The 22962-nt window shown below is 55.5% G+C and overlaps 1 protein-coding gene across 1 annotated transcript; it reads right to left on the reverse strand.

Annotated features, from left to right (window-relative positions):
- Positions 1–2900: 2900 nt before the first annotated feature.
- TMEM92 (transmembrane protein 92) lies at positions 2901–8834 on the reverse strand. Its single transcript, XM_004378111.1, has 5 exons — positions 8766–8834; positions 4616–4641; positions 3598–3672; positions 3248–3443; positions 2901–3014 (listed from the first exon to the last, which is right to left on the reverse strand). The coding sequence occupies exons 1-5, from the start codon at positions 8832–8834 to the stop codon at positions 2901–2903; spliced, it is 480 nt and encodes a 159-aa protein (XP_004378168.1).
- Between the last annotated feature and the right edge of the window lie 14128 nt (positions 8835–22962).

Consider the following 22962-nt stretch of genomic DNA (forward strand, 5'->3'; position numbering starts at 1 on the left):
GTGGAGGTGACTTTCCTGCCAAACTGTGCTTTTGTGTCTTTAAAAAATACCAGTTGCCACTAAGTCGATTCCGATTCACGGCGACCCCGTGTGTGGAGTAGAACCACACTCCAGAGGGTTTTCAAGGCTGTGAACTTTTGGAAGCAGATTGCCAGGCCTTTCTTCTAAGGCATCTCTGGGTGGGTTCGAACCACTCAGTTAGTAGCCGGGCGCTTAACTGTTTGCCCTACCCAGGGTCTCTTTGTGTATTTACCCACTTACAATTTTAAAATAGTATCAAACCATTCATTGACTCAGTCACCCATCTAACCACCCATCAATCAATACTCCTCCCTCCCTTCCTCCTTTCCATTGAATCACCAATCCTTCCTTCCATCCATCCGTTCATCCAACCACACACTCATTCACCCTTCTCACTTTTTTTGACCTTCTCCTTTGTGACAAGCGCTGAGCCAGGCCCTGTGGGGGGTACAATGCCACCCTTCAAGGAGTTCCTCTGGCAAATCCCCACCCTCAGGTGGGAGAGACCTGGATTCAGGAATTCCCCGTATTGGGCTTCACGTTGATTTCTTTCTCCCCCTCTGGGTGGTGGTGACTTCCTTGGCTCATCTTTCCCCCAGATACTCTGGATACAGTGGAAGACTCCTCCATGGGCAGCCAGGCAAGTGGGAAACTAAGGCTTGGGCCCCTTACCTATGGCACTTCCTGGCCCTTGGTGGAGGGTGCCCCTTGGGCTGGCACACTTCCAGATTCACACTACTCTTAGCTGTCCCTGGCCTGGCAGAGTGGACATAGTTAAAGGGGAAACCAATCCACTCACCACCACCACCTGCCCTGGAGAGGGAGGTCCTTCTAACCTGGAGAGGTCTGAGAGAGACCTGACCTCTCGCAGTGTGAGGGTTCTCAGTGTGGGGTCCTCAGAGGGAAGGTGCTGGGCAGGAAACGCTATTCAGGGCTTCAGGGGATTGACAAAGCTGCACAGCTCAGCGGGGATGGGGAAATCCTCTTGTGATTCAGGTTCCCCACCACTCCCTAGCCTCTGAAGATCTCCTACACTAACAGAATGGAGCCCGCTTAGGCACAGAGACACCCTCTTCTCAAAGCCTAGATAAGGGGCATCCTGTCCTCAGGAGAGGGGCATCAGAGGAGCCTGGAGGTGGGGTTGGGAATATGTAATTCCATATGTATGGTGACCTCAGGGTGGGCACCCACGATACAGCCATTTGTGCCCAGCTCCAAGCCTGTCCTGAGGTGGGAGCCAGGCTGAGCCCAAGGGAAGCACCTAGGCCTCCTGGGCTGTGGGAGACACAAGGGTGACATTCCCATGCATGCCCCTTTCTGCCTCTCCCCTCTGAAGCTGTCTCCACCAGGAACCCCTACCAGGACAGCCACTCTCCTGGCGTCTTTGGGCTGGCTGTGCCATCGTCTCAGCCCCGGCCCTGCCACCTGCCTAGGTCCTGATGCCCAAAGGATGGATGTTACTGGGAGATCTTCAGAGAAGGCCCCCATGCCAGCAGCCCAGGGCAGTTCTACCTCCTATCCTCCTAGGAGCTTTGACTAGCACTGATGCTGTGCCCTCTGCCTGCAGAGCAGGCTAGCATCACGGGTTGCAGGGGGCAGTGCAAAGGCAAGGTACCAGGTGGAGGAGGCCAGCTCAGACTGACTCCAAGCTTGGCCCAGCTCAGGCCTCGGGCTCCTGAGCAGGCGTGAGGGCAGACACTGGCCCAGGGGGTCTCTGTCACTCTGCATGACCCATGCCAGGCTCCCGGCTCCGGCGGCTAATGCCCAGCAAAGACCCTCCTGGGCTGCAAGGTGCATACTACTTTCTTCTTCGGTGTTAACTCCCATGGGGAGTCCGAGGTGGCAATGCCCCAGACCTTCTCGGGCCTGGATGGGAAGGGCAGGATCTGCCATCTCCTCTCCACCCTCCAGGAGATTCCAGGTCGGGCTGGGCAAGGTGTCCAGAGGCCCCACCCTGCAGATGCCCACCTCACCCACTCCCTCACCGTTGCCTCCTCCCCAACCCCACCTCCTGCAGCAGGTTCTTCTCAGTCTCTGTCCCTCTACCTTTCCTGGCTCCCTGCAACTTCTCATCCAACTCATGATAAGAGAATCGGGAAGTTGAGCCTCAGGTCTCCCAGGGAAGGCAGTGGGAGGATGGGGTGAGACACCAACAGACCATTCATGGCCACCCCATTTCCAGGCTCTTAAGCACTCAAGGAAGGTCAAAGCTTATGCAAAGACCCTCTCCCTGAGGCCCGAGGGGGGCCCTTGAATGTACAGTCCTCCAGGGACATTGTCAAAGCACCCTTGAAAGGTTCATCAATGGTGGGATTTGGGGTGTAGTGCTTCTCCCTCCTCACACACCCCTGGAAGGGCCTGGGCTCATTTCCCTGCTCACCACCCAACACAGAAGCAGATTCTCGGTAATAGTCAGCTGACGTTTAGTGACTGTGTTTGTGCATGCATTGAGGTGGGTACAATAGGGCCTCCTCCACCTAAGTAGAATTGGGAGGTGGCTCAGAACTCATCCAGGCCAATCTCCCACAGGTGAAAAGTGTCCTCTAGAACGTCTCAGGGCTGGGTGTCCCGTTGAGGCTGTGTACCTCCAGCAGCGGACTCTCTCTGCCCCTCAGGGCACCCCTCCCACTGTAGGGCACCTCCAACTGTTGGCATTTTCCTCCTGGCAGCCTCTACTTGGGGGAAAGGGGGCAGTGGAAGGAGGCACTGTCGCTCCAGCCCAGTCTTGAGGACAAGAGAGGCAGTTGGGGTGGAACACTGGCGAGAAGAGCAGTAAGTTAAGCCCAAGAATGACCAGAGACATGGCAGGATGGGCGGGTGGCATTCCAGAGGTCCCAGGAGTCTCTGGTCTGACCCAGAAGCCATTGCGACGAGACGGCTCAGAAAGCTGGGTTGTCAATGCCTCTCCGGACCCCAGGATGTTCTTCAGGTCTGAAGCTATAGGGAGGGGGTGGATCCGTGGGGGGCAGGCCCAGGACAGGCATCCGAATAATCTGTAGGGAAAAGAGGGGACTCAGAGTCTTCTTAGGCCCCAGCACTGGCCACACCACCCATGTTGTGGCTCTGGCATGTCTACCAGGGAGATGGTGACCTAGTGCTGGTCACAGAGCACCCCCCACCGCAGGGTCGAGAGTCCTGGGGTAAGTGAGGCCCTGCCCTGTCTTGTTCCTCTAAAAATGTGGACACTAGGTGGAAGCAGAGTGGAGATGGGGACAGAGACACCCACCTCACTGTAGGGGGGCGGGGACTCAGAGGTGAATGCTCTGGCCGGCTCTGGGGGGTCGAAGGAGGGCAGTACTCGGGGCCCCTGGTGCTCCGTCGGAGGTCCTTGCTCTGACTTTCTGCAGTTTCCACAGAAGTGCTTGGCCAGGCCACAGATGGACAAGAAGAGCAGGACCATGAGGAAGATGATGCTGAAGATCCTGGGATGGGGAACTACCACCATCACCCCAGGTCCCTGGGCCATCCCTGCCACCCCTACCTCCCTCCACCAGTACCCACCCCCTCAGCAGAATGCCCAGCCACATTCTGTGTGGACTCATGGACTGGGCCCAGAGGAGCTGGCCCTGGGCTCACCTCAAGGGGTTGGAGAAGATCTCATACTCTTGGCAACAGCTGTCCCCACAGCATTTGAATCCTTCAGGGCAGGTGCTGGGTGGGGGGTGGGGAGGCAGAGAGGAGCCACTGGCACCAAGGTGGAGTGGAAGAAGGATCCCAGACTCCCCAAAACACACCCATACACTCAAAGCATGAGCCATGCCCCTAGTTGGGGGGAGGAGGTGGGGACCCCACTGAGCTCAGTGGGAAGAACCTGGGACCAGGACTCAGGCTCACGTCACCACTGGCCTTGTGCACCTGGACAAGTTACTACTCTTTACTGGGCCTTACTTTCCTCATCTATAAAATGGGTATAATCAATGTCCTGTTGACCTCACTGGACAGATGTGGGGATTGAGTGCTGTCATGAATATGATATCATTCATTTGCCTCTTAGGAGTTGTAGAGAGGGGGGCAGTGCAGAGGCTCCAGGAACTAGCTTGCAGCTGCTCATGGAGAAGGAGGTGGGCAGGGAGAGGGTGTTTGTTTTGGGAGCACCCATTGCTGACTTATTGGAAACTCTTTTCTGCCCAGAGATAGCCCCCTCCCGCCAGAAAGATTGAGAGTCTCCCAAGTCACACAGCACACAGCGGTGACTGCAGAGCTGGGGACAAACGAGGGGCTCAGGCACTCACTGGGCTCTGGCTTCTTAGTATTTCTATATTAGGATCAGGACAGACTGTTCGCTGTCCCCCTCAGGGGGACCCTCAGAAAGGAGATGGCCTGAGACCACAGGACCAAGGGCCAGGATTTCATTTCAGACCTGCTCACAAGTGTGAAGCTCCCCTTGGGTTGGTTGGTGGAAGGAGGGATGGGGTAGAATCTCCTCCTCTGGAGGGTGGGGTGGGGTGGGGACATGGCTTCTGGCTGGAATGAGAGTGGGTGAGGATGATGGACAAGGTGTCTCCTGATTCCCACCAAGGCAGGGAGGGTGTGATTTGGGCTGTCCTCTCCCCCCTCCCCAGAGCAGAAGTTATAGCCCAAATGCCAGACTTACAAGAAGAGACCACATTTGGCTGCAGCCTGTGGAAGAAAAGAGGCAGAGGTCAGGGGTCTGGGGTCAGGGTCTCCTCCCAGATGTTGCACAGGCACCTCGCAGCAAGCAGGTCTCCAATAGGACCTGCTCTCTCACTCACGGGACCATGTTTCCCAGGCCAATGATTGGAGCCCCAGACTTTGCGCAGCTGGCCCCCAGCTGACACCTGGTCCCCAGATCGCCTTCCTCTCTCACCCCCACCCTATACACCACATTCTCTCATCCCCACCCTTCCAATCCGTCTTCTCCTTTCCATGCCCGTGACATGTCTGTGGTCCTCGACACCAGCAGCTCTCCTCACCCCATCCCAAGTCACTCCGGACACTGAACAAGAGGCCTCTTCCTATAACGCAAATCTGATCACCTCACAACCTTGCAGTGGCCCCTGGGGCTACAGACCCCGGACCCCCATTGCTGTCAAGTCGATTCATTACCATTCCCATTGCTGTCGAGTTGATTCAGACTCACAGCAACCCTATAGGACAGAATAGAACTGCCCCCTAGGGTTTCCAAGGCTATAATCTTTACGGAAGCAGACTGCCACATATTTCTCTTGCAGAGTGCCTGGTGGGTTTGAACACCAAACTTTAGGTTAGCAGCCAACTGTTTAACCACTGGCCCACCAGCGCTCCTCGCAATCAGCCTTAGGCCCTGCAGTAAAAATTTAAATCATTCTTTGATGCTCCAATATTCTGAGCTCAAGCCTTTAGGCTTAGCCCGTACAGCAGGCCTTTGCCCTCTGCCCTAGTCTCACGCACTTCCCCTCTGGAGCACCACTAGTCCCATTTGATAATCCCCTTGGGAACTCATGCCACTGCCCCCCTAGGGATGAACTTTAAAAAGGTAGCTAGCCAACCACAGACAGGCACAACCAAGCGCTTAATCCCACCCCAAAGCCCCACTAAAGGCAGCTGCCCAGAGTTGTTCTCTCTCCCTCTTCCCCCGGTAGTTGCTCTGCACCCTGCCATGCTCCTGTGTGGCCCTGCGTGGCGGCTGTCCACCTCTCTGGGAACTGTAGCTCGAATAAACCCGGTTCCTCACCATGGTGTCCCTGACGCCTCTTCCTCATGTGGCACCTCACTCACCATCCCACAAGTCTGTGAGATCAGCCCCCCTTCCCTTCTCTTACCCCAGTCCCCACTCGCCTTCTTTTTAATTTTATATTTTACTTCAAATTTTTTTATTGTGGTGAACAAATACATAACAAAATATACGCCATCTCAAAAATTTCCACATGTACAATTCAGTGACATTGATTACATGCTTCGAGCTGTGCACTCATTTTCACTGTCCTTGTCCAAATCATTCCACCATTAACGTAAACGTGGGGCCGCCATGAGTCGAAATCAACTTGAAGGCAACTCACAACAAGCATGAACTCCCCTTGTCCCCTCCCTGCCACTCCTGGTAACCACTGATAATCTTTGGCTTCTATATATTTGCCTGTTTCACAGAAGTGAGATCACACAATGTATATTCTTTTGCGACTGACTTATTGCCCTCTGCATGATGTTTTCAAGGCTAATCCATGTGTGGCATGCATCAGGGTCTCATTTCCCTATGGCCGAGTAGTATTCCATTGTATGGATGGATATACCACATTCTGCTAATCCAGTCCTCTGTTGATGGACATTTGGGTTGTTTCCCTTGCTTGACCTCTTGCACGTAGATCCACTGGGAGTTCCCTGAACACACCTGGCTGTTTCACACCTGTGTGTACCGGCAGGCCTCCTTCCGGTCTGTTGAATCCCATTCATCCTTCAGATCCCTGCCTGAGGGCTCCTTGCTCTGCAAAGCCGCTGGACTTTCCTCTCCAGAACCAGTTCCTCCTTCCCTTCCATCCTTTTACGCACCAGCTCTGCAGGCCGTCCAGGGCATCGTTACAAACTTCAACTCAATTAACAGCCATTTTGTGTAAGAGCCTCTGCTTGGAGAGGTATCTGCAAGGCTGGCTCCTACATCTCCTTCTTGGACCACCCTATTTAAAATGACTTACTGTGCTTTATGTTTCTCCACAGCTCTTACCAACATCCCACAGACTACATAGTTTACTTTATGTTGTTAACTGTTGTTAACTGTCTGCCTCCCCAGCAGAATGTAAACTCCACCAGGGCAGGAATTTTTGTCTATTGTATCACTGTTGAATACCCAACACTCAATAAATATTTAAATAAATAAATGAAAGAGCATTCATTGATAATTAAAGTTAAGAGTACCATTAGAGTTAAGAATACTTAAAGAGTACCAAAGACAGCCAATAATAGTTGGGGTCATTTCCCTTTTCCATGCTTAGTCACAGGTCAAGTGCCTCCTTCTCACAAGACTTGGCTAGTGGGGACGGTGGCAGGAATGAAGTCTGCAAGGTTGGTCCAGAGAGGGCAACAGTCTCCCAAGTCACACAGTACACAGGGGTGACTGCAGAGGTGGGGACAAACCGAGGGGCCCAGGCACTCAGAGGCACCCACCTTCAGATCCCAAACTCCATCCCTCCTCCTTTTCTTGACCCCCAACTGAGAGGTGACTGGTAATTAACAGGTTTAATAAATTCATCCACGTTCCTACTGAGGTGGGGGGAGAAGCTCTCAGATTCTCCCTCCATTTTAACCAGGGGGTGATCTTGCCTGAGGAGTTCCTGGGTGGAATAAACAATCAGGCGCTGGGCTACTAACTGAAAGGTTAGTGGTTTGAACCTACCCAGCCCTGGCGATCTGCTTCTGAAAAAGCAGCCACTGAAAACCTTACGGAGCACAGTTCTACTCTGAAACACATGGGGTCGCCATGAGTCAGAACCGACACAATATGGCAACCGGTTTTTTTGTTTGTTTTTGGTTTGGTCTTGTCCGGGGTGATTCAGAGCTTGAGTTTTATCAAGTGTTGGGGTGACCTTGGGCAACCTCAGCTTACTAACATGTAAACTGGTGGCATATGCAGCACCTAGCCCACTGGGGTTGTTGGGAAGAATCAGTCAAGGGGTTCCCAGCCTATAGCCTGGCACTGATTGCCCATTGATTGGGCAGGAATATTAAACTTTCTGGAGTGGGGGAAGGATCCCTGGTGGTACAGTGGTTAAGCACTCAGCTGCTAATGGGAAGGTTGGGAGCCCACCAGCCGCTCCATGGGCTCAAGATGTGGCAGTCTGCTTTGATAAAGATTTACAGCTTTGGAAACCCTATGGGGTAGTTCTATTTTGTCCTATGCGGTCGCTATGAGTCAGAATCAATTCAAGGGCAATGGGTTTGGGTTTTTTGGTTTCGAGTGGGAGATGGTAACCTGGGTCCACAGGTGGACTTTAGGGTCAGAACGCTTCTGCAAGTGCAACAGAGCCGTGTGACTGTGCCCTGTTCTCGGGAAGGCCCAGGACTTTCCTCAGATTCTTAAACAGAAGTAAGTTAAAAATCAGTGTTCTAGACTCATCCCGTTTCCAAGATCATCTCTCATTCCAGGACTGGTCAGATCTCCTCCATCACTTTTAGATTTTTTTTTTTAATGTGAGGAATGTGGTGGGGCAAGGAAGGAGTGCCCAAACCCTGCCTCCTGTCTGCAGTCCAGAAGCCAATTTCAGAGGTCACCTGAGCCTAGGGGTCAGGCAACCAGATCAAATCCTACCTCAGGCAGAAATCCTACTTCCACTCCAAGAAAAGGACGAGGGAGTGGCGTAAGCAGAGAAGCAAGGTTACAGATAGGGCTGGGACTTCCTCCAAGGTCACCTAGCACTGAAAGAAAAGAGAGCTGGGAAGATGGCTGGCCGAGACCTTCAGACCTCAGGTCCCCGCTTTCTGACGCAGGCGGGAAGGAGCGCGAAGGACAAGCCAAGACTAACAGGAGGGTCAAAGTCCCCATTCACAGGGAGGCGCTGGGTGACCAGACGGGTGGTGGGCGGGGGCCAGACCAGACTCCCCAATCCCCCCAAGGTGGAAGGAACCCAGACTTTCTCAGGGCCTCCCTCAGCTGCCTCCACCTCTACGGCTAAAGAGAAAGGAAGTTGCTAATTGCGTGTGGTCACGAGGAAATTCTGACAATGGAAGGAGGTGACCCAGGCTCCACAAGCAGGCCCCTGACCCAGAAGGGTACGTCCTCAACAATTCAACAACCTTACCTTCCAAGCCCTTACCTGTTGGAGGCCTGCCAGAAGGCTGAGCAGCAAGATGGGTGGGAGCCATGGGACCCAGGGGTCCGACATGCTGACTTGAGGGCCACAGAGCTTTAGGGTGTATGGGAAGGAAGGGAGAGGCGGGGCCGCGACCTCTCCCACCTCTCTCCACCTATGGGGCCCCACCTCGGGATGGGGGCGGAGCTTTGCACTCAGAATAGGCTGGCCTGGAGACGCGGAGGGGAAGAGGAGGGGGAGGGGTCTTGGTTGGGTTTTGAGAGTTAAATTAACTGATAAAATTGTGAAGTCAGTTTAAGACTGCTGAGCTACTGCTTCCTAACCCTCAGCTCCTCCCGCTAAGTGGTCCCAGGTTTAGGGAAGGGTTTGGCGCGTGGGGGATGGGAGGGGGTTACAGGCAGAGGGAGCTGGACCACCAGGAGTCCCTTCTCACCTGGACTTCTGGGTGGCGGGGCAGAAGTGGAGGGAGTGGGGCAAGCCAAGACGCTGGGGAGGATTGTAACGTGGCATATTGGGGGTGTCATCCGTTGTTTTCCTGAACAAGAAGGGAGAGGACAGCCTGCCTGATTTCAAGGTGCGCTGATTTCCAGATACGGGAAAGGAGGACCAAGGACATAGCATTGAAACATTTGTGTTCCCAGCCTACCCCACCCAAAATCCTAAGAGGAGGTGTGGGTACTCTTCCTCCATTTGACTGGTGGGTAAATTCAGGCTCCACGGTTCAGACTTGCCCCCCGGGTCAGCAGACGGGGTAGAGCGGCGGCCGGGCCAGCGCAGGAGCCGGCGAGCAGGCCCATCCGGATTCCTGGAAAGACCCCGGGGAGGCAGTCACTCCCGGGAAGGGCCGGATTCCGGCTCAGCGGCCGCCTTCGCGCCCCAGTTCTCGAGGCTCACGGCACTTACAAGATCCTGCCGGCAGGGGGCAGCATCGCTCAACGCCGACTCCCCCGGGAGTGAGGAGGTGCGTGCGCTGGGACCGAGCTCCCGCTCTGGGAAGCTGGCTGGAGACCGGGGTGGTAAGCCGTCCAGGTGGGTGATAGGTGTAGGGCGACAGCCAGACGCGCAGACACAAATGAGACCTGTGGAGACCCAGCCAGAGACGAGAGATGTGGAGCGGGACGAAATGGGGATGCTCTGGTGGGGTTGTGGGGACTGCTCCCGGGCCTGCGGGAAGGGGAGGGCGCCGCGAGAGGCTCAGTTCTGAGGCTGTTAAGGGGGTCTCCTGCGATATCGCCTTCCACATCTGACTTTGCCCCTGAAAAATATCCCCAACTTTCTAAAGCGAGACGACAGCGGTCTTTCTCGGCTTCTTTTTCTGCCTCTCATCTCTCCCCCTCTCCCAGTCTTTCATAGTCGTGTTATACTTAACCTCTCCTTGTCTGTCCACGCTTCTCCCCATCTCTGTCTCTACCCAGCTTCTCTCGGTTTCTGTGTCTGTTTTTCTCTGTTTTCCTGACTGTTTCTCCTCTCTCTGTGAACTTGTTTCTCTCAGTTGTCGGGAGTCTGTTTTCCGCTCTATTTTTCTCTTTCACTGTGTTTCCATTTTTCCTGGCTCTGGCTTGGTCCTGGTCTTCTGTCTCCGTATCTGTTTCTCCCTAACTCTCCTGATCTTTCTCCCCCTCTCCTTTCCTGTCTCTGTTGCTCTTTGTTTCTGTTCCAGCCCTAAAAGACAAATTCTTCTAGTCTCCTGATCCAAATGGAATTGGGGTCTGGCCACAGAGAATCCCCTCTTTCTTCACCATTGCTGCCCCCAAGCCCTTTCGTTGGCCACTCTAGGCTTTGGAGAAGGGATTGGAGGTTGGGGGCACCGCTTTTCTTCTCTGCTTGCAGTTGGCCCTGGACTCTGCCTCTCTGCCAAGGGGACCTAGTCCAGAGAGAGCTGGAGACTTCTCCAGCAGCACCCATGCCACCTCCTTTTCAGTGAAGTCATTGACTTGGGCTTCCAGGGCCCTACTGCCCCTGCTCAGGCCCCACTGCACCAGCACCCCAAGGCCTGGAGTATCTCCCCCACACCTCCTGCCACCCTGCCCAGGCCAAGCCTTTCAGGGGAGAGGGAACTGGGTGAGTTTAGGGGAGGGGAGTATCCTGGGCAGTGAAGTGAGGGTGCTGAAAGTGCATGGGGGAGCTTGAGGGGCAGGCATGGGAGCCTGGGAGGGCTGAGGAGGTAAAGAGACTAGGCAGGCACCAGCTTCCTGAGGCAGCCAGGAGGAGGGGGAGGAGGCCGGCATTGCTCCCCTCCAAGTCACTGGCATCCACCTGACCCAGATCTACTGTTGCCGGACAAAATACATGATGTCCAGTTAAATTTGAATTTCACGTCAACAATGAATAATTTTTTTTTAGTGTAAGTATGTCCTATGCAATAGCTGGGACATATTAGTACCATCAGTTGCCATTGAGTCGATTCCAACTCATGACAACTCCATGTGTGCAGAGTAGAACTATGCTCCATAGGGTTTTCAATGGCTGATTTTTTCAGAAGTAAATTGTCACACCTTTCTTCTGAGGCACCTCTGGGTGGGTTCGAACTGATAACCTTTCTGCTAGTAGTCAAGCGTTTAACTGTTTGCATCACCCAGGGACTCCATCTGGAACATATCATACTAAAATTTATTTGTTTTCTATCTGAACTTCAAATTTAACGGGGTGTTCCGTACTTTTATTTGCTAAATCTGGCAACCTTACCCACATCCCGAAAATGTCATAGAAACAAACACTTGAGAGCAGCTACTCCACTCCCTGCTCCCCCATGTCTTCCCAATGGAGAAAGTGAGGCCCCCAACACTTGGCTCATGGGGCAGAGTCCAAAGGGCCCTTGAAACCTGCTTCTGGGTCCCCAGTTTTGTCCAGGACACCAAACTGCCCTTCTATGTTCCTTCTTGTAGATGGGGAGGAGGGTAAGGAGCCTGGAGGGGGGTGGTTCCAGCTCAGGCCGAGAACACCAGGCCCTGTTGTCAGCATCCATTTTGGGTTTAGGGGCCCCAGCATTCTTGGTGGGTGAGGTCAGGTGGTACAATGGAGAGAGCAAAGAAGGAGCTGTTCTTATCTAGAGGAAAGAGGGTGGGTGGCTCAAGTGGGTCCTGGACAGGGACACATCTTCTGTTTAATTCTTAGTCTGGCAATGGGAGATGGGAGGAAGTGTGTCCATGCATGCACGTGTGTGCTCAGGCCTGCAGGGACACAGGCAGGGAGACCCAGAGACCTCCTGCAGCTGATGGGTCCTTCCAGATTCCACACTAAATTCCAGCTGGGATTTCCTTAGAGCAGCAAAGTCAAAATGTCTTCATACCAACTCACCACCCTCCCCAGGCTCGTTCACTAAAGAAAGAACTGATTGTCCATGCATCCCCCAGGGTTCCTGCTGGGAGGGCCTCGGGGTCATCTGGTCCACCCACCTCCTTCTCAGGGAAGCCAACCAGAGCCCTAATGGGTGGGGAAGTGAGGGGCAGAGTCAGGACCAGAACCATGCATGTCTGGAGACCTCACACCAGCACAGCCTCAGAGGTGGCACACACCTCAAAAGTGCAAGAAGTCTGAGGGCTCAGGTTTCCAGGGAGCTCTGAAAACCGGGCCCTGGGGAGCCCCTGCTCCGGAGGGAGGAATACCTCAGTGGGGGTTGGGGTGGGCGCCCTGGGTAAGGGGAGGAGCCAGGCGGAGCTCTGTTCCACTCAGCACCCTCCCACTCCCATACTGTGGTGTGGACACTTGCTAGCGACGCACACTCTGCTCTAGCCTGGCTCTGCCTGCGGAGGCAGCGTTGTGTCATGCTGGTACGTGTGCCACTTACTACACAGTGCTATGTAAACTTGGACTAGAAACTAAACTTCTCTGTGCCTCAGATTCCTCATCTGTGAAATGAAGGTAAATAGTAGTACCTCCCTCATTATATAGGGCTATTGTGAGGATGAAATCAGCTGCTCAATGTCTGACATACAGTGACATGAAATAGATGTTAGCTATCTTCATTCCTGGAATATGAAAAGGGCTCAAAGTTCCTTCTCTCCGTTTCATACAGAGGCAGAGTGAGGTGCCAGATAATTTCGTGTCTTGCTTCCCTCTGAGGACTGCTCTAGGCCCTTCTGGATGGGCTCCAGGGGTCTAGCTCCAGTTCCCCCCCGGAGTGCCCTGCTCACTAGCTTGCTCTGCTGGCCATTAAATGTTCTGGGTCCTGCCTAAAGGCCAGGTCACAGGCGGCTGGGCCCAGTGGCTGACCTCAGGAGGCCAACTTGGCACTGACCACACTTCTTGAAGGTCCACAGGAGACCAGATGTGATGGGGACTGGACTCCAGGTAGAGCTGGGACTGGAGATTTGAGCGAGGGGTAGGGATCATTGTTAATCCCTGATACTCCTGATCTGAACTCCCACCCTTTCTACGCCCCCCACTGCCTGTGGAGCACTGCCTGCATCTGTCTCACAGAGCTGAGAGCTCATGAGGAGTAGGGACTGTGCCTGTCACAGATGTCCCTTCCCCTCATTTCCACTGCCACTGCACCGTGCAGCATACCTCACCAGAATGTCACAATGGCCTCCAGTGAGGCCTCTAGCCTGGTCTTCCTACTGTCCCCATTGGGATATGTCCCCCGTCACTCCTAAACTCCAGAGGTTTCCCATTTCCAACTGAATAAAGTCCAATCTCAGAGATACCTTCAGGGTCCTTTGTAACCCAGCCCCCACCTGCTCTTCCAGTGTGCTGGCCACCATGTTCTCCAGCCACAACCCTACCCTTTCTGCTTCCATCCTGGAACGCCCCTCCCCATTCCCCTCCTGGAAACCTAACAAATTCTTACCCGTTTTTCCAGGCTCAACTCAAATATCACCTCCTCCAGAAAGCCTTCCTGGACTTAGATCTTCCTGCAAGAAGTGATTGTCCCTCTCCCTGCCCACCCCCACCCAGGCCTTTTCTCTGGACCTCCTTGATGGCTCTTGGCCATCCAGCCTTGAAGATGTGTGTACATGTCCTAATGTTCCCACCAGGCTCCGGGGGCTGGCCTAGTTGTGATTCAGCTTTCATTTCCCTATGGTGCTTTGTTTCAAGTAAATACTGGCTCTGTTGTCACTGAATTGAAGCTGGTTAGAGGCCTCCCAAGGTCAGGGGCCAGCTTTCTCTAAGAGGATAGGAGATGAATTTCCAAAGTCCTGGGTTGGTGCTTTCTGGTTGCTGGAGTGTCCTGGACTGACTGAGTTCCCTATCTCCACCAACTGTGGTTTGAAGAGTTCCCATATTTTGTTTCCCTCCCCCACCTCCCCAGCACACTCAGGAGCTTGCGCACACACCCCAAATGAGTAAGATGGCTTCCTACGGATTGAGCAGCTCCTAAGAAGGTACTGCAAGGGATGCTCGGCTTACTCTCCAGCTTCCAGGAGGAGACAGGATGCAGGTTAGGTCGCCAGTAGGAATTTTTAGTCTCATGGCACAAGGGTCTCAGTTTCCTTCCCAGCATTCCTTTGGAAATTGAAGCCCACAGCCCCTCATTCATTCTCAGGGTGATAGGCGTGGGGGTGGAGGAGATGACTTCTGGAGTTGACCCCAGGTCTATGGGCCAGGAGGGGGAGGGAGGGCGTGCCACCTGACAATTAACTGTGCAGGGAGCTTATTATCCTAACGAGCGGGTTGGAGCAGCCCGGCTAATGCTCACCTTCCCCGTGGCTTAGCAGAGACAAAAACGGCATTTGGGAGCCATTATCCTTCCAAAGTGTAGGTTTCCGGGGCACAGACCAGGGGTGAAGAGGGAAACACCTCAAAGAGCTGGGGTCGGGGAATTGGGGGGATAGTTGGGGAAGGTTTTGCTGATGAGCTTTGGCTCTCTGGAGTAGGGTAGGCCAAAGCCACCAAGACTCAGGTGGCAGAGGCTGAGCCAAGGCCAGGGTTAGGGGCTTGAGAGCTCCCTGGTCCCCTCCCTCTGGGACTCCTCCTCACTGAGGCTTCCCTGGCCCCACTCCCATCTCCACCTTCACTCTTCAGTCTGCAATCAGAGGGATGAAAGAAATTTGGGATTCCCAAGGACCCCTCACTTTCTAGCTCTGTTCTTGGTGACTCCTTACAAGAGGGATCTACCACAGCCTGTTTGTGGGTTCCTATATCACAGATTCAAATGTTGTAGGAGATTGTGGTTAGACTTCAGAAGAACTTCCCAGTCTCAAAGATGCTGGGGGTGGCCAGTGGAAAGGGTAGCTCCTCTGTGGGTTGGGCATATTGAAGTGATGTCTTCTAAATGGTCTGGGAGCTCACGCTAAAGTGGAGGGCAGCACATCTGGAAGCTGATCACTTCTTAGGGACCTGGGAGTTGAGGCAAAGAATGAGTGTGGGCAGGCGGGCACGGGCGGGGCAGAGCTCCTTTAAGCAGCCACATCATCTGGCTCCCAGCTGAGGCCAGACTTGGCTCCAGTGTGTGCACGCACTCATGTGTGCATGCACATGTGTGTCTGCATGTATGTACACACGTATGTGCACATGTGTGCGCATATCACCTCCTCCCGGAGTTGGGGCAGGCCTCTGCTGATGTGGCAGCCCCCACTCAATTCCTGCAACCACTCAACTTCCTTATTTCCAGGCCAGCCTTTGAGGGGCTGGCTCCAGGATTCCCCTCACCCCAGTGGCCCTGTTAGCACCTCCTCCCTCCCTTGTTAGCGCCTCTCAGCCCCTCTTCCTCCTCAGGCCCCTGCTGTCCCTGGAGAGAGGCCCCGTGGCTTGCAGCCCAGTTCTCCCCTTCCCAGACTCCACTTCAGCTTCTATTTTCCTAAGCTTCCTTCTTCCAGCCCCAAGCCCCCTGCCCTCCCTCCGCCCATATGGAGAGGTCCTTCGCTGGACAAGGGGGTCTGGGGGATGCTGTAAGTGCCCCCACAATTTAGAATGCACTCTTCTTTCCAGGCTGTGGCTAAAAGGCTGGGGCGCAGACAAAGTGAGTGCCCCCCACCAGCATCCCCTGCCTGGGGGGCCAGGAGGGGGTTGGGGGGCCAAAGCTAAGTCCTGATGCCAGCTCTGCCACCTCCCCCCCACCCATGGCAAAGCTCCACCCTCTCACCTTGGTTTCCTCCTGCAGCACTGAAAGGGTCCAGATGAGAGGGATGGGGTTGGGATAGGGGATAGAAATGTCCCCTTCTGCCCACCCCCCTCCTGGATTGCTCTGCCCAACCTGAGCCTGGGCTGCCAAGCGGGACAGGGTGGTCCTGTGCCTGGAGGTAGGCTGCCCAGCTGCCAGGGACTGCAGGTTTCCTCTACAGAAGGGCCCCTTCCCTGCAGGCTTTGATGTGTCTGCAAGGTTAGTGGAGGATGTTTGGTTTGAGGGCCTGAGGCCAGGATAAACTCCCTCTGCCTGCTGGGCCAAACCGCTGTCTCCTCCTGCCTGGCTTGCCTGCCTCCCTCAGCCCTGGGCTTCAGCCTCCCCCAAGGCTGCCCACTGAGATGGTCACTGAGTGCCTCGGCTACTAGGAAGAGGCCCCGTGGACAGTAGATGTCCTGGCCCCCGAGGCTGGCACCGGAGCTCCTGCCTGCTAGGTGACCAGGGCCCTGGCCCCTGTGGGGGCCGAGAAGCCGGACCCCACCTGCTATAAGGGGAGGGGGCAGAGTGGAGTATGGGGGAAGGGTGTCCACGTGGAGCTGCCTGCACAGGCTTCAGCTCTTCCAGATGTGCCTGAGGCTGCAGATGTGGGATGACTCAGCCTGGAATGGGAAGGGGTGGGCAGTGCGTGAGTGGTGGTGGTGGTGGGGGAAACGGCGCGAGCAAGGGGAATGTGAGGCTCTGAGTAACTGCCAGCTGCTGCTCCCCTTCTTCTAAAGCCCCCAGCCCCCTTGAACCCCAGGGGCAGATAAAGTGGGAGCTGCTGGGAGCTGCCCAGATGTGCAGCCCTCAAGTCTTTCGGTGTGTGGGGAAGGGAAGAGGAGAGGAGACTCAGGGAGAGGGGCCCAGCTAGGAGGTCGCTCAGAGACTAGAGAGAGAGGAGGATGCTGGGGGCAGTCGGAGAGGGGCCACAGAGGAGGAGGAGGAGAAGGTGGGAAGGGAGAAGCCCAAGACTGAAATGTTGGACTCCCCTTGGGGGTGCAGAGCTTGAAGGAAGCATGTAAGGGTGCAGAGGACTCTGTGTGTGTGTGCGTGTGTGTGTGTGTGTGTGTGTGTGTGTGTGTGTGTGTGTGTGTATGTGTGAGAGAGAGAGATAGAGAGCTCGTTGCTGGAGGGTAGGTTATATGTGGAGAAGAGCCGCGTTGGGGTGAGCATTGTGCGGCTGATGGTGTAAGCTGTTTACGTGCAGTGTGTTGGGAGACTCCGTGTACGCTGGGTGTTGGAGTGCTGGAGTACGGTCTATATGATAGAGATAGAATGTGGAGCCCCATCTGGCACTCACTTGGCTCTGGGGAAAGTGCTGGGATGGTGTACACTTAATCGAAGCCACATGTGCCTTTGGATGCTCCCTCGGACCTGGGGAGTCAAGAGGTGTCCAGACACTTCAGACCAGGGTTCCAAAGACTGGGGGCTTCCTTCAGCCTCCCACTTCATGGGCAACCTTGAGAGGACATCCAGTCTCTACTGAGTTGCAATTTCTTCCACTGGGCCACTGGCCTACTGGAGCTCTTCTTGCAGAGCAGCTGGGAGGCTGCTGGGCTCCGGGGTGGGGGGGTGGTTAGTGCCCTGTGAGCTGCAGTGCCAGGACCGGGCATACCCTGGGCTGCACGCCTCCCTGTCCACACCCCACCCCAGGCTGCACCCTTCTCTGTCCTCCCCCTCTCCTAGGCTGGAAGCCTCCCCATCCACATACCCCAGGATGCTCCCCTCTCCTTCCTCCCCTCTCTGGGCAACACTCCTCTCCGTCCACCCCCTCCCCTAGGATGTACCTCTCCCCATCTTCCCCCTTTCCTGGGCTTCACCTCTCTCCATTCTCCTCCTTTCTGGGCTGTATACCTCTCATCCTTCCCCTCCCCTAGTGTGTACCCCTACTCATCGCTTCCCTCTCCTGGGCTGCACCCCCTCTATCCGCCCCCTCCCCCGAGCTGTATGCCTCTCCATCCTCCCCCTTCCCGGGCTGCACCCCACTTTGCCGCCCGCCACCCTGTCCCCAGGGTTGCGCCTTACCCCATGCACCCCCTCCTGTGGGCTGCACCCCTCTCCACCCTCACCCTCCCCAGCTCCCTGGAGCTGCTGTCCTGGCCTCCTCTTTGGCCTCCAGGTGAGTCTGCTGGCTGGGCCACCAGCTGCTCCCTAAAGAGCCGCACCTGTGCCAGCTGCCCATGCCAAGGTAAACAGGGCTCTAAGTGTCTGGGCTGTTGCCTGCCGTGGGCTGGGCACTGCGTCTCCACATGAGGCTTGGCTCCTGGCTGCGGCTTGGGTTGTCTCCCTCAGCTAAATGACAGATCTGAGCCCCAGGCCCCATAAACAGTGTTTTCTGGGCAGGTGGGGGTCATGGAGGCCTGGTAAGCAGACAGATAATCAAGTTTAATCCAGAAACAACGTGGTGTCGCCACCTCTATGGGGAGTGATGGGGGAGGGCTGTGTGTGAAACTCCCCCCAGCTGCAGGGGTCCTCACCCCTCTCAGAGGGCACGTGCTGAACCCTCTATTACCCGCCCCCCCGCCATGCACACACGCACACACATGCACCCCCACCGCCATCTCTCCTCCAGGTCTTCCTCCACAGTTAACTTGGAATGCGACGACGTATTACATCAGCGGTGGCCGGGATCTCCTCAGCCCGTCTGGTGCACATCTGTTCCTTCCTTTCACAGCCCGGGGATGAAGCCCAGAGAGGTAGAGCCCCTCAATCACTCGCATGACGGATATGAACTTGTATGTGTACATGGACCAGATTGGATCTTCTCTCCAGACACTACGACACCCCCACCCCAGCCCGCCCAATCCCTGGGCCATCTCGGTCCCTCCCCCAGGGACTCAGGCTCTCCTAGCCTCATCATGCCACATCTTCCCCCTCCTCCGCCCTCTCCCCTTCTCCCCTCCTGTGGGGCTGACTCCCAGGGAGAGGGGGCCCTTATCTCTCTCTGCTGTCCCCCTGGGCTTCCCTCTGGACTTCCACGGCAGAGCCCCGTGCTGGGAGAAGAGAGACAGGAGGAGTCCTGGCCCAGCCTCTTAGAAGCCCCCCCATCTGAAGGGGGGCAAGTCTGCTGGGGGAGTTGAGCAGGCTCCCAGGGGGAGGGCAGTGTGAGGCAGAAGGGAGGGGCATTGACAGGGGCCAGGCTGCCGGAGAAGGGAGGAAAAAAGAGCGGGAGGAAGCCCTGTACATTCCTGAGCTCTGGTAAGATGGACACAGGCGTCTGGGCCCTCAGCCCACCCTGCCCTGTCCTGAGGGAAGGAGAGGCAGGGGAGAGCCTTCCTCCTGGGCAGGCTCACAGGGTGGGGCTGAGAGTGCGGAGAGTGGCCGAGGAGCCAGTGGGCTGTGGGCAGACCGATGTCCAGTCCCGAGGGTGCCACGTGGGTGGAGAGGAGCGTTACCAGGCCTGGGGCTCTGGAAGCACCCCCTGCTCTGTCCTTATCCATCTGAGTTCCTGTCTCCGTCTCTATCGTCTCTATCCATGATTCTCTGCTTGTCTGTGTGTGCATGTCTCTCTGTCTCTCACTCTTTTCCCTCTTTTTCTTCTCTTTGCCTTTTTCTTCCTCTCTCCTCTCTCTGCTCCCTGAGGTTAGCAGCCCCAGTATCTGGGGACAGATTCCCAGAATGGATAAAGGCTTTGCCCAGTGAGGCTCTTGGCCTGGGCCCCTGGTCTCAGAATAGCCACGTCCAGCACCCCCTATCCCACGCCCAAGCGGTCAGGCCCTTTCCGAGGACCCCCTGTGCCTGGGGTCCTCAGAGCCAGGTGGCATGGGGGGGGCACCTGCCTTCAGAACTGCTTGACTCAGCTACAGAGGGGTGAGGGCAAAGCTCTTCCCCCGCCAGAAGGCGACACTCTGGGAGACTGGAGTCTGGGCCCCATCGCTGGGTGACCAGATGCCTGGTGTCCCCGGGACAATCTAGACCTATGCCATTACCCCAGTGTAAATGTAAATGGTGCCCCAAAGTATCATGGTTTAGACTATAAACTATATCCCCTATGGCCGAATAGGACCCAGGAGAGTCTCACAGCCTCCCCAAGGACAACGGAGCCAGACAGCAAAGAAGGGAGCTGGGCTGTATAAACAGCCCATTTTGAGGGGAGACCCCCCCAGCATTGGGTAGGGTGGATCTACTTGCTGGGGAGGGAGGAAGGAGGACTGTGGTTGCCCCCGGGCAGCATGTAATTTAGGATTTATTTTGGGGCACTCTCACCAGTTCCCGGTGGGGCTGAGGTTAATTTAAGGGTTTAATGGGGATAGGGGGATGGAGAGGAGGAGAGGGAAGCCCTCCCACTCCAGCCTGGCTGGGAAGGGGGGGGTCCTTCCTAAGATCCTTGATAACCTCTGGCTCTGGTCCCTCCTCAGAGCCGCCCCCCAGCCCCTTCTGCTCTTCCATCCTTTAGCGACAGTGAGGCAGCGGGCTGCAGTCACTCCAAGATCTGGGCTCTCTGTGTTAGGTCCCAGCTCTCCTCACACACACCGCTGGGCACCAGGAGCAGCTGGTAGTTTGGGGGAAGGAGTGATGGCTGTGGTGGGGGGCAGTGGTCAGCATGTGGGCTCTGACAGACCGGGCCTGAGTGGGAGGGTCTGTGGACTGCCGGAACAAGCCTTCTCGGGAGATTTCTGAGACACCTCAGCTCTTGCCATCAGGTCCTCCTTTCTCTGTCCTTCCATAGAGCTGCAGAGAGCCCCCAGTCTCAGGGGGAGACTCAGGCCCTGCCCTCAGGGAGCCCCTGGCCTGAGGGGGGGAGACTCAGGCCCTGCCTCAGGGAGCCCCCAGTCTCGGAGGGGGACTCAGCCCCTCTCTTCAGTGAATAGCCAGTCATTATATTCTTCACAGACACGATCACTCACTATCTTAAGTTTTTGTCTTTTATTTGCTTAGTACTTTTTAGTCTGTGTCTCTTCCTGGAACTTAGCCTCTGTGATGTCATGGACTTTATTCTGTCCCTCACATTATCTTCAGCACCTGCCCAGCACAGAATGAACCTCAATAAACATTTGCCTAATGAATGAATGAACTAATGAATGAAAGGGGAAATGACACTGGATCTCTGAAACCCCTGATCAAGACAGCAGTCGAAAGATAAACTCCCAAGACCTCCCCCTTCACTTTGCAGCCTCCTTGCCCCTCTGTCCCCATGTTGTGGGGCAAGTAGCCACCCTGAGCTATGGGTTGCCGCCCAAATGTCCAACCCGCTTTCCTACCTCCACACCTTTCCTTACAACATTCACTCCTCCCGGAATTCCATTTGCTCTCATCACTGCATAACGAGATCCTGCCAGTCCTTCAAGGCCCTATGCAGAACCACCTCTTCCAGGAAGTTCACTCTGATCCCTCACCCAGATCTGAATGTCCATAGCTTATTCTCTGGACCTCTCTTCTCACTCTGCTTGGGGCCAGGGGATCAAGGCTTCTTTCTCCTTTAGGCCATAAGGCCCTGAGGGCCATGCTGCCTGGAGTTGTCCTGGAGCTTGAAACTCCATTGGGACTCAACTGGAGGAAGCAATGAGCTGCTCAGGGGGTTGGGTGATGGCATGTGCTCTTCTCTGCCCCAGTTTCTGGGAGCTCTGGGCAGACCTGCCGTCATGTGGGGATTCTATAGTGAGGGGTATATGTTGTTGGTGGTGATGGTGGTGGGGAACCAGGGAGGGCAACCAGGACCTGAGTAGGGTGGAGGTGGCATGAGGTTTCCCTTAGAAAGATGCCAAGCCTTCTGGTCAAGAGAAAAGGAGGGTGCAGAGAGAGAGAGAGTAAGGTGAGAGAGAGGGCGTGGAGAGGAGTTAGGGGCATCGAGGGGCAGAGACTGGGGAGACTGAGGGCCAGAGAGAGGGGAAGACTAAGGGACAGAGAGAGGGAGGCTGGGGGCAGAGAGAAGGGAAGGTTGGAAGACAGAGAGAGGGAGAGATGGGGACAAAGATGGGGGAGACCTAGGGTGCAGAAAGGGAGGAGACGAGGAAAGGGAGAAGGAGGTGGAGGAACTGATGCAGGAGGCTGAGGGCCAGGGAGGTGGAGACTGAAGAATAGAAACTGGAGGATGAGGGGAGTGAGCTACAGGAGAGTGCCAAGCTGGTGGCACCCAGGGGGGCTTGGAGAGCCTGGTGGGGCTTCCAGGTGGGAGCAGAGGAGTGGGCCCTTCCTGGTTAAACTGTTGAGTGCCTGGCACCTGGCCCTTCCCATCACATCCTGCTTTCGTTACCACTCTCCCCATCCAAATATAGCTTGCCAGTGCTCAGCCTGCCTACCCTTCGGGCCACAGGAGAGAGGGGAGACCAAGGCAGAGAGACAGGCATTCGCTCCTCTCCTGTAGGCCAAGCTCATTGAGAGAGCTGTCCATCTTCCAGCCTTCACGTCCTTCCCCCATTCACTGTCCCTCTGACACTGCCTTTCCCAAAGTCAACAAAGGCCTCCTGGTCCTACACCACAGTGAAGACTCATCCTGCTTCACTTTGATAGGTCTGGCCCTGTTGGCCATGCCTCCTTTCAAAAGACCTCCTTCCTTGGGGGCTTCATTGGCTCCTGACTCCCGGTTTCCCACCTATCTCCTGGCTACTCCTTCTCCACTTCCTTTGCAGTGTCTGCCTTCTCCATCCTTCCTTGGGTTTGAGGCTGGCCTCTTCTTTTTACACCTTGTTCAGGGGACCTCTGCATACCCAGCCACCTCCCGGACATCTCCATTCAAATGCCCTCCAGTTCTATTCTATCAAACTCGCCACGTTTAACTGAACCACCCAGGCAGAGGTTCAAACCAGAAACCCAGGAGTTGGCCTTAGCAGATCCCTGAACCTCATCCCCCACTGCAAATCTGTCACCAAGTCCTGTGGCTTCTGTTTCCTAAATCAATCTCAATCGGAGCACCTCTCTCCACTCCACTACCACCAGCTTGGCCCAGGCCACCATCACCTCCTACCTGGGCCTCTGCAGCAGCCTCCCAAATAGACTTCCTGCCTCCATTCTGATTACCTCCCAGCCCATCCCCCATGTTTCACCCAGAAATCATCCTGAAACACAAATTTGATTGTGTCATCCCACCCCACTCACCCTAACCACTCCTGCAGCAGCTTTCCACACCCTGGCTCACACCTGGCTCACTCTCTACCTGCCTTGTCACTCCTGTTGGGTCTGTACTATGTTCTCTCTCATTGCAGGGCCTTTGCAGATGCT

The sequence above is a fragment of the Trichechus manatus genome, unplaced genomic scaffold (genome assembly GCF_000243295.1).
Source record: "Trichechus manatus latirostris isolate Lorelei unplaced genomic scaffold, TriManLat1.0 scaffold00054, whole genome shotgun sequence".
NCBI classification, from domain to species: Eukaryota; Metazoa; Chordata; class Mammalia; order Sirenia; family Trichechidae; genus Trichechus; species Trichechus manatus.

Coding starts and splice junctions, on each gene's coding strand:
- TMEM92 (XM_004378111.1), bottom strand. CDS start 8,834: ATGTCGGACCCCTGGGTCCCATGGCTCCCACCCATCTTGCTGCTCAGC. Junction 4,642..8,765: donor TTCTGGCAGGCCTCCAACAG/GTAAGGGCTTGG, acceptor TTTCTTCCACAG/GCTGCAGCCAAATGTGGTCT. Junction 3,015..3,247: donor CCCCGCCCCCCTACAGTGAG/GTGGGTGTCTCT, acceptor TTTTCCCTACAG/ATTATTCGGATGCCTGTCCT.